Genomic DNA, 12,027 nt, shown 5'->3' with positions numbered 1-12,027 from the left:
TCTTAATCAGGATATTAATAAGGAACTAGCAGTTTATGAAGCTTTTGGAATAATCCACCAATTTTTTAAAATTAAACACTATCTAAAGATTTGCATCGAAGCGTTTTTTTTTGATAGTGATTTTAATCACTGTCAGATATCATTATACTTGATCCAACTATGCCACGTCGCCACTGTGCCGCGACCCCCCTGTGCTGGGTTTTTTTATTTTTAAACGAGTTTTAAAAAATATAAAAAAATGCATAAGTCTTTTTTTACTAATAATGAATGCTGGTTATTATTCAGAATTTAGAAAATTCGAAAATGTTTTTTTGTGGAACGCCATAATAGCTATTAATAGAAAGGAGTGTTTGATGATGGCGTTGTGTTTTTTATTGTTATTCCAGTCTCTTTTAAAAATTTTTATAAACTGGTATGTATTGGTTTTAAATTCCTTAGAATATTAAGTTTACTAAACTCAAAAATGCTTAAATGGAAATTATCGGTGTTATTGGTCAGTCACTTATGAATTAATCCAATAGTTATGCTAATTAATTATGTATGATGACGTTTGAAAAAATATCATTGACATTATTATGTGTTTTTGGTAAAAATAAATAAATATATCATATTATTATTATTATTATTATCATTGTTATTGTAAGGTATAAGAGATAAAGATAAAAGTCCATCATGATTGATAAATCAAAATATATAAGAAACTAAAAAATACCAAAAATTATTTTTTTAGCATAATTAGAAAAACTGGTAGAATTGTTTTGTGTAAAGATACATCAACATTGCTAGAACTTGGTCTGACGCATTGCCATGTGCTCAGATCGATTTGTATGTAATTGTTTTTGATATGCAAAATAAAAAGACAATTAAGGCGGTTGACTTGATTACTATGAGCGGCACAATTTATAAAGCGGCTTTGTATCCCACTCTAGTGATATTATTTATTGGTACTGTCCATTTTATTATCAGAATTTTTTGGTAAAATTTAAATATTCATAGAAAGAGGCGAACGATGATATTTCGGTCAATATATATTGTATAAACTTATTTCAAAAAAATGACAAATCAACTTTGGCATTATTAAATAATGAACAAATAAATTTTATTTGTTCAATAAATGAATTTTATGAAAGTACTTAAAATAAAATTAAAAATAGCCAATCAAAATTTTCATGTTAACTCGTTGCCATTATTTGGGCCTGCTCAAAGAATTATAAAGTAATATAAGTCATGTAAATAATCATGTAAATTGTTACGAATAATTGGAAAAATAGAAATAATTTTCCATACTTATTGAATATTTGTATAATATCTGAATGGGTGATAGATATTTTATTTTTTTGATCATTATGGATATATTATTTTAATTCCCACAAATAAATGTTTAGATAGTAAAACTAATCGATAACGAAACTATATGTATATATAATATGTAAACAAGGAATTAAAGTCACGAATTTTCTATCTGATTCTCCACAGATAGGACACTCTTTTTCATCTATAATTAATGAAATACTTAAATGGTAATTAAATAAAAATTAAATTAAATATTTATAATATTTTAGCTTCGATGCAAAGCTGAGAAGGTATTGCTTTTACTAAGATGTGTTTATTTATTTATTTATTTTATTTTTGTGTCTGTTACCACTTTTTTTCAGCTCTCACCGAACTGATTTCTTTCAATGATACGTCAAAAGATCACTAATTGTATCTAGTTGAAGACATTACCCTCAGAAATTGAAAAAAATTTCTTAGTTCCCCGTAAATAGGGGAAACCTCCAAAAAAATTACGAATTTAAAAATCGCTAATTTTTTCAATTTTTTTTACTTAAAAGTGCCATAACTTTTTCAAAAATGAACATATCAATATAATTCTTTTTTATATAGATGCATAATATTATTACCTTTCATTTAGTTTTTTTTCATAAATTTAACCCTTAACCTGCCCACAAGGTGGTATTTAAAATGACAACTTTTTCACAAAAAATTAACTTTTTCAACTTAACTTTTGAAAATGTTTCGGAAGGTCTGGCACTTATATAAATATCTTAAATTAAAGCTAATTTAATTTACTTTATTATGCAAAAAAAAAATTTCGGACTTTATATTATGTTCACGGTGAAAATGGCTACCGAATGCTATTATTGTGTGAAAATTCTCGATTTTATTTTTTACATTTTTAACTTTATAATGCTATGACATATTGAAAAGTGTATGGATCAACATAATTTTTTTATGAGAAATAATATTTTTTAATAATCCCTTTTTCATTCGACATACTTTATCTTAATTAGGATATTAATAATGAACTAGCGGATCATGTAGCTTTTGGAATAATCCACCATTTTTTTAAAATTAAACACTAACTAAAGATTTGCATCGAATCGTTTTTTTTTGATAGTGATTTTAATAACTGTCAGATATCATTATACTTGATCCATCTATACCATGTCACCACTGTGATGCGATCCCCCTGTGCTGGGTTTTTTTTATTTTAAATAACATTAGCCACAATTGATCAATTATTGTTATAGAAGGAAACTATATTGATTTTATTATTTTTTTTTTTTTGTGTTTGTTACCACTTTTTCTCAGTGTTCATCGAACTGATTTCATTCAATAATACGTCAAAAAAATACCCTCGAAAATGTAATATTTTTGAATTGTTTTTTTTAGCTAAGGTAAATCATTTTCAGATCAGCAAGTTAAGCTAGTAAAAATTTTTGTCAAAAATTTCAACCTATCTTTATTATAAACTTTTATAAAAATAACTTAATAGGACCAAAAAAATATATTAAAAATAAAATTTTGCACAAATTACTTTTCACATTTTAATAATTGAAATCAATAATAATTTGAAAAAATATATATTTTTGTAATAATTATTTTTTAAAATAAATACTCGTTTTTTCTACTAATTAGCAATAATCTAATTGAATTTGAATTTTACGAAAAAATATTTTTAGGAAAGTACATTTTTTTCTCTGATGAAATAAACATTCTAAACTTGTATATTTATTCATAAGTAAAAAAAAAAAAATTTTTGAAAAGTGTTGCCTGAAGCCTTACAAGTTTTATATTCGTTAGCCATTGAAGTGATGAAATATACAGCTCTTTTATAGTTTGTTATTATAAATTATTTTTATTATATAACTCATTTCAATCACAAATTTTTGTTAAAAAGTATATGTTGATTTTAAAAAAGTGTGGGTTATAAGGTTTTATGAAATATTAGAAAAACGTTTGGCATCACTCTAGTAAATACTGAATTGTCAACATTTAAAATATATTTAATTCACTATTATTTATAGAAATTTTAGTTACGTACTATATGAAATTAATTGTAATGGAAGTACTATATTATTTATTTATGATATCGTTTATAATACATACATTTATTTAAATACTTTCGAAAGGGTGTATCACAAATTATGCAAANTTATATATATTATATAAATATGCCTGGTCATATTTTGTTATATTTCGGTTCAAATTATATTAATAAACAATTAATGCATTCAAAAAATATTCGCATTGTTACTCAAATGAGATGTAGAACGTTAATAGGATTATTAAATAGTCAATATAAAGTCATTAATAGTAATAGACAATATAAGTCATATAAATAATCATGTAAATTTATAAAATTAATCTTATTATATAATAAAACATTGAAAAATTAGACAATGTTGGAAAAATAACTTGACGACGTTATTCTTGAAAAATTATTCGCGAAGAATAAGAAAAAAAGAGAAAAAATGTTTAGCATACCGTGAATGTTTAAAAATGTTTGTCAATAATGCTAATTGTCGTTAGCGTTTTTCGATTTAAAACTAGAAAATTTGATCAAATCTGCTTAGAGATATTTAAAAAACACTTTGAAAATTTTGTTGAAATCTGTTTATTTTTGACTGATTTATGAGCCTTTTTGCTTTTTTTATTTCCACGTGCATAGTTTTTAGTAAGATATGATTTTGCTTTTTGCATGTCAATTTATGTTAGTTAGGTAGTTTTTATTAAAAACACGTCATTTAAAGATTGTATATATGATTATTAAATTTTCTTTCGTCTACCTGTTGTTTTGAATAATAATAAGTAGATTATAATGAAGTATAATTGTGAAAACACATAAGTAATTTTGTTGTCATAATATTATTTTTCCATTATTATTATTTAATTTACAAGTGGGAATAATTTTCTGGTAAACTGCTTTTGGAGTTTTAATAATGTCGTACGTCGGTAGTGCCCCAACGTAGATACAAAAGTTTTATACAAATTAATTAATGTTTATATATATATATTGACGACGACTAATTATTAAAATTGACTAAAGAACCAGTAGTCCAACCTCGACTTTTGCCGCATACACACAAATTTTAATATCACGACGGATTTGAAGTATTTACTCTCAAGTACAGATTTTTAAATAATTATTTTGTTTATTTAAAGTAAAAACACAAAGTCAAATATAATATAAAAATTTAACACAGAATTAATTAAATCTTACAAAAATACAAAGTTACTCGCACACCATCATCCTAACCCGTAACTTGACGTTTCTTCGTCTAAACGTCCAGTCTCGTCTAGCTTTTATATTCTTTTTCCTATCATTATTCATTTGCTTACCCTGCATTTTCCCTTTTATATGGAATTATTATATTGCTTGAGAGTTCAAAAATTGTTTACTACTATTGTAAAGCTTATATTATACTAAAATCGACGTAATTCAATACTTCGTCAGCTAATTACTACACTAGTTTTACATAACAAATATCGTGCCCGGCGTAGCCGCGTACTCCTACCGAAATCAGTGACCACTTGTATGAACAGTGCAAAGGGTCTAACGCGCTGTGGAAGCGTGGGGCTCACAGGTACCAGGTCTGGTGCGTAGTCTCAGCTAGGCAAAGCCTAGTAATGTATACTGTTGAATATATATCACACAATATATCAGTGTTCGTCACCACAGTACTATATGGTGTCAACGGCTGGCCGGTGGTTACGATTATCACTGCATAGTCGTACAAAATATACTTTTTGATTTCAATCAATATACAGTGGCTGATTAGATTACAAGTGATGTTGTCGCCGCCTCTTTTGCGCGCGACCGCAGATTCTATCTGTCGTGCATGAAAATTAATCAAAATGGTGATATGCATGAAGTTCTAATAAAAATCATATACGAACCACGTGGCTAATGGATAATCAAATCATCAGCCTGGTTTCTGTAATTTTATGTTAAATTGTATTAGGTTACAGTTGTTATAATCATAATATTATGATATTATGTCATTTTCTTTGTTTTGCAGACGACATCAAACTATTTATGCGTGTAAGCTCGACTGATGACTGTTTGAAATTACAGGATGACCTTAATAGATTTTCTAAATGGTCTAACTCAATGGGATTGTCACTTAATTTAACCAAATGCAAGGTCTTTACGTATCACAGAACAAAACGTCCTATTATGTTTCACTATAGTATTACTGCAGTAAACATCTCGCGTGAGTTAAACTCTATTACAGATCTAGGCTTTAAGATTAGTTATAATCTTGATCCTACGCTTCATATTGATTATGTTTGCTGTAAAGCTTTTAAAGCGTTAGGTTTTATTATGCGCTTGGCCAAAGATTTCAAGCAAAGACTTTCACTTAAAGTGCTATTCTGTTCTATAGTCAGACCTATTCTAGAATATGGTAGTGTAGTGTGGGATCCTTATACTGCCTTGAGCTCGCTACAGCTTGAGCGAGTTCAGCGAAAGTTCCTACGCTTTGTCAGCTACTCGCTCAACATAGTCTGTCCAAACCACGATTATGCCTCTGTCTCGTATTTGCTTGGCCTATCATCATTAGCTGCGCGTAGGCGCAATGCTGGAATTAATTTCCTAATTGGTTTATTGAATGGTAATATTGATTCGCCGAGCCTGTTGTCCCTCATATGTTTTAGAGTACCTCAGCGCGCAACAAGAAATAATGCTCCATTTGTTGTCCCTCACTGCCTAACTAATTATGCAAAAAATGAGCCACTTAGGCGTCTTATGACTAATGCCAATGTTGACCCTAATTTTTCATTTTAATTTTTGTATTTTTCTTTATGTTTAATAATTAAATTCATTTTCATTTTGTATTTCATCTTTATGTTTAATAATTAATTTACATATTTTTAGTATATATCTTTCTATGTTACAATAATCTAATTTATGTACTTGTATTATTTGTAAAAAGGGCTTCTGCCCGTGAAATTCTAAAAATAAAATAAAATAAAATAATATTATCGAATCTTGTTATTTACAGTACGACGGTTGCCCGTTAGAACAAAATATTTAAGATTGTTGTTGTTTCAAATTCTCTTTCTCCGTCCTATGTAATTGATGTGGAGTAGTTAAATTCAATGCCCCCTTTTTCCCCGTTTTCCAAGTAGGTTGAATCCCATCAATATAGACAGACCGACCGCCAGATTCCTCTGGCAGGCATTCCTTCTTTGTTCAATTTATACACATATGTATATGTGTAAGTTTTGTTTTAATAGTAAATGATATCTGAATTAACATAGTTTTCATTCTTTTATTCGATATAAAGTTAAGTTTCAAATTTAACTATGTGATACTTTTTAAGTTCATCCCTTATGCCTTGTAAGGGGGTCAACTTTGTTTTTTTAAATGGTAACACATATTTTTAATTTAATAAAATGTTTGAGTTTTCAATTTAATAGTAAATGGAATTTGAATTTTTAATATTTTTCACTGAGGTATGACGTTTTTTTTAATACTTTAACTTCGACCGTAATGCACGGTATATAATTTTTATTACCTTGATAATTTTTTTTTTTTGGAGATCCTCTATTAAGAAGCTTCATTTTAAAAAAAACTTATCTTAATTTTCATTAAAACTTATAAAAAAATCACTTAATAGTTTAAATTAAGGAATTGATTTTAATATACACGTAATTAATTAAATTTTTTAAATTAGTTACAAATAGTTTTGTCTTATTCAATATATTCTTACTTTTATCGCCGTCTACTGATTCCAAGTTGAATACTTATGAAATTCATACATATGTAATAAGAATTAATTATTTGTGTATAGTATTATTTACAATTAAAAATATAAAAAATACTTTGCTCAAAAAACACAAAAATTTATAAAAAATCGTGAAAATGTATTTTAGGAACAATGTTACCATCATTAGCGCTAAAGACACACTCAGTATATGGCTTTCTTAATTAAATATTTTTTAGTTTTGAATTAATATTTTTAATTTCAAATAATTCATAAATAATTTAGCATAAAGTAAATATCGGTAAATATTCGGTAAAGTGAGAACTAAATATACACATTAGTGGAGCAATGCAGTCAAGACTTTAAAAACTAAACAACATTACCCTCATATTGTTCCAAAATGAAAAAAAATATTTTACAAAATTTAGTCAAGATTGAATATTTCTAATGGGAAACTCAAAGGAGTTAAATATTGGATCCAATAGATAATTTTCTAGTTTAGAATGAAACTTTTCTACAAAAATGATTATTTTAAGTTTCACGAAAAATAACTTATTTTAACTATAAAAATAACGGTTTATTTTAAAAGTATATGTTTTTACAAAAAATATGATAAAAATTGTCAAACAGTTGCATTCCATTTATTTTTTTGTAACTCTCTATTTTTTTTTGTTTTGTATTGATAAGTTGTTTAATAATTATATAAATATATTTTTTACTTTATCTTACTAATTAATTTTTCACTTTTATTTCATATCTATTTAGTTATATTTGAGAAGTTTATATTAAAAAAAGATAATCCAATTAATATTGCGCTTTATACCATAATTGCTATAAAAAAAAATTATATTAATTTGGTTATTTTTAAAAATGTTATGGTAATTTTAAGTAAAAAAAATTGAAAAAATGTCGAAAATTAGCGATTTTTAAATTTGTAATTTTTTGGGGGATTTCCCCCGTTTACGGTAAATGAAGGAATTTTTTTCAATTTTTGAGGGTTATGTCTTTAACTAGATACGATTTATGATCTTTTGGCGTAATGTTCATCAAAATCGGTCCAGCGAGAGCTTAGATTGAGCGTTCACAGACACAAAAAAAAAAAATAACATCATAGTAAAATTATTACCTTCTAAGCTTCGCATCGAAGCTAAAAGCAATTTTGAGAAAATCAAGAATCCAATTAAGAAAAACTTGTATAAACAAAAGTATGTAAAACAGCATAGCTCCTTAAAATATCTTTGGATTATATAAAAACTAAATACTAGGAACTTCTTGGAATGTTTCTTCACTATATCGACGAAATATGAAACAATCTAATATATTATATTAAGAAAATTAATAACAATTAAACGGTCAATTATTTTTCTCAGTAGGTATACATGTGTTCTCTATTTCAAAGTTGTATTTATAGTAATTATTATTATCCAGCATTATAAAATATATAATAAACAGGCATGTAGAAAACGTTTTTTTTTTAATTTGTAAAAAACTGTCTTATTCGTTTTCATGTTTATAGAATAATGTTTATGCTAATGATTGAAAACAAATAAAATGTTTAATTTTAAATATTTTAGTGCCAATATATGTTAATTTATATTGCATAATAAATTATTAATAAAAGACGTCATCAGGGGGGCTTTGACCCCATTTTACAATTATATTACCCTGAAATTTAGCAAAATGATATGCATTTTTATACAGTAATTATTATTTGGAGGGCTGGGGCCAAAGACCTATAGTTTTTTTACTTAATAGTAATAATCAAGAGATAAGTTGTTACATACTTTTACTAGCGCCTAAATCATATACTGTTAATATATCTCAACCATTATACCCTCCTTGAGTACGCTACTGACTATCACATAATTTTAAAACTGTTATAGTAATTTTATACAAGTTATTTATTAATGAACGAGAAAAAAACTGGTGTATTTTAAGTATTAATTGGGTTATATACCCCTGTAACTTAATAAATGATGATGATACATTAAATCTAATTAAAAAGGTTTTTTTCAGCGCCAAAAAAATATGTAGGATTGTGCGATATCATCTTAATATATACTGAATTTTATAATTAAAAATAATTTTTATTCAAATATTGTGATAATATCAAAATTTTAAGCTTTTCACATTTTTAACACGCTTATATTAGTTTCACATGTATGTTGTTTGTTGTAAGTTTGTAACTCCACGAGGCATGTGTTATTATGTCGCAATCCCGTCGTGTATGACCTTGAGACTAGACTGTCGTAACGCATTCACCCCACCCCACTTACCACTCACCAACAACAATATTTTCCTGTATATTTTTATTTTTGGTTTTCGTACCCGTATACGCGGCGTGTCATCAATTATATATATATTTATAACAAATTTTTATTGTGATTGACACGGCCCTTCGTCGTTTCGTTATACACGATACCACACGACTCGTGCCACCTTTATCAGCCGTCGCTCTATTTTATTGAGTATTTGACTGACCAACACCGCGCGTTATAAGCAAAGTTCAGCAAGTGCCTCACGGCAGACGACGTCCCGCCGCTAATGATACCGAAAACCCAACCCAACCCAACGTCAACAAACCAATCTGCACTCGCGCACCATCGTCATCTACGCTGCTAACGTACTTAAGTCGCTTTACATGTATATATATATATATATTCTAATTACTATTAAAACTTATACATTAATACGCTTTATTCTCATTAGGAGATATATAGAGTATTTATTCCGATTACAAAAGGATGATTCCCGTATCGTCATTTTTCGTCTCTACCACCACGTTGCGCGCCTGCTGCTTTCCTTGGATGAGGTAGCCGTTTCTCAGACTCCCTCTCCGGAATCGAACCCTGATTCCCCTTTACCCGTTACAACCATGATATTGATAGTAACTACTAACATAACATGTAACTAAAAAGTGAAATATAAATATAGTTTAAAAAAACATGCTTTTAAAGAACATCGAACTAAAAAGTTCAAAATAATTTTTAAAATAAGCGTAAAACAATAATGAACGAAGAGTACTAGTATTATTGTGATAAAAGCGTCAGGCGCTCAATATACGAAAAATATAGCACAACGCACCCACGATTTTATCATAATAATACTAGTACTCTTCGTTCATTATTGTTTTACGCTTATTTTAAAAATTATTTTGAACTTTTTAGTTCGATGTTCTTTAAAAGTGTGTTTTTTAATTTTTTTAAACTATATTTATTTACTGTTAACAACAATTATTTCAATATTTACTTATACTAGAAATATAAAAATTACATTTATTAAATTCTTATAAAATTTTCTATTGGTCATAAAAATAGTATAATTATTGATTTAAGCCAAAAATAGTTGTACGGAAAATTTCAACTTTGAAACCTATGTTCTTATGAAATCCAGATCTCAAATTTTGCATGTACCTCATAAATATATCCCATTTAAGTATTAAATTGTGTTTCATGAGTTTTGTTAATGAACAATAAGTGACATTTTTATTCAAAATATACTACTACATTGTTTGGCGTAATAGTAATGTATAGTGTAATTTGTTAACTTTTAGAAAAATCGTTTACATATGATTAATTTAAAAATTGTATGATTATTTATTGTATAAATTATAATCTAACCAAAATGTATAATAAAATAGTAATTAGAGCATCTAAGTTTATTTCTTTAAGTAGTTTTATTTTAACTGCTGCGATTAGGTCCATATTAACAAAAACTCTGATCAAGGGAAACATATAATATTCCCATCCTAATTAATTATAGTTTCAATGCAAAGTTAAGAAGGCATTAATTTTACCATTATGTCTTTATTTATTTATTTATTTAGATAATACTTTATTATATATGATTTATTTTAAAGGATTTTAAAAAAACCAAAGATTTTTTTCTGTTTAAATCTCTAATAATAATATTAATGAATTACTTTTTGTTTACATGAACATAAAAACGATGCATTTATTTTTTTGCTTTCCGTAGTTCTTATAGATTTTATTGCTTGTTTTTTCGAATTTTAGCTTCGATGCGAAGCTGAGAAGGTATTGGTTTTACTAAGATGTGTTTTTTTTTTTGTGTCTGTTACCACTTTTTCTCAGCTCTCACTGAACCGATTTCTTTCAATGATACGTCAAAAGATCACAAATCGTATCTAGTCGAAGACATTACCCTTAAAAATTGAAAAAAATTCCCTCGTTCCCCGTAAATGGGGGAAACCTCCAAAAAAATTACAAATTTAAAAATCGCTAATTTTCGAAATTTTTTCAATTTTTTTTACTTAAAAGTGCCATAACTTTTTCAAAAATGAACATATCAATATAATTCTTTTTTATATAGATGCATAATATCATTACCTTTCATTTGGTATATTTTTTTCATAAATTTAACCCTTAACCTGCCCACAAGGGGGGATTTAAAATGACAACTTTTTCACAAAAAATTAATTTTTTTAACTTAAATTTTGAAAATGTTCCGGAAGGTCTGACACTTTTATATATATCTTAAATTAAAGCTAATGTAATATGCTTTATCATGAAAAAAAAAAATTTCGGACTTTATCTTATCTTCAAGGTGAAAATGGCTACCGAATGCTATTTTTGAGTGAAAATTTTTGNAAGCTAATGTAATCTACTTTATTATGTAAAAAAAAAATTTTGGACTTTATTTCGTCTTCACGGTGAAAATGGCTACCAAATGCTATTATTGTATGAAAATTCTCGATTTTATTTTTTATATTTTTAACTTAATAAAGNATTTTTTACATTTTTAACTTTATAATGCTATGACATATTGAAAAGTGTATGGATCAACATTATTTTTTTATGAGAAATAATATTTTTTAATAATCCCTTTTTCATTCGACATACTTTATCTTAATTAGGATATTAATAATGAACTAGCAGTTCATCTNGAAATAATATTTTTTAATAATCCCTTTTTCATTCGACATACTTTATCTTAATTAGGATATTAATAATGAACTAGCAGATCATCTAGCTTTTGGAATAATCCACCAAATTTTTAAAATTAAACACTATCTAAA

The 12,027-nt window shown here is 26.7% G+C and overlaps 1 protein-coding gene across 1 annotated transcript; it reads left to right on the top strand.

The window, feature by feature from the left end:
- The first annotated feature begins 205 nt into the window (after positions 1–205).
- On the top strand, positions 206–6,213 carry LOC126905835 (uncharacterized). Its single transcript, XM_050685931.1, has 2 exons — positions 206–412; positions 5,304–6,213. The coding sequence occupies exon 2, from the start codon at positions 5,321–5,323 to the stop codon at positions 6,068–6,070; it is 750 nt and encodes a 249-aa protein (XP_050541888.1). The 5' UTR covers positions 206–412; positions 5,304–5,320; the 3' UTR covers positions 6,071–6,213.
- The last annotated feature ends 5,814 nt before the right edge of the window (positions 6,214–12,027 follow it).

The sequence above is a fragment of the Daktulosphaira vitifoliae genome, unplaced genomic scaffold, assembly GCF_025091365.1.
Source record: "Daktulosphaira vitifoliae isolate Bord-2020 unplaced genomic scaffold, ASM2509136v1 Scaffold_4, whole genome shotgun sequence".
NCBI lineage: Eukaryota > Metazoa > Arthropoda > Insecta > Hemiptera > Phylloxeridae > Daktulosphaira > Daktulosphaira vitifoliae.
Note: the sequence above shows the minus strand (reverse complement) of the source record. Positions and strands in the feature narration are given on the sequence as shown.

Coding starts and splice junctions, on each gene's coding strand:
- LOC126905835 (XM_050685931.1), top strand. CDS start 5,321: ATGCGTGTAAGCTCGACTGATGACTGTTTGAAATTACAGGATGACCTT.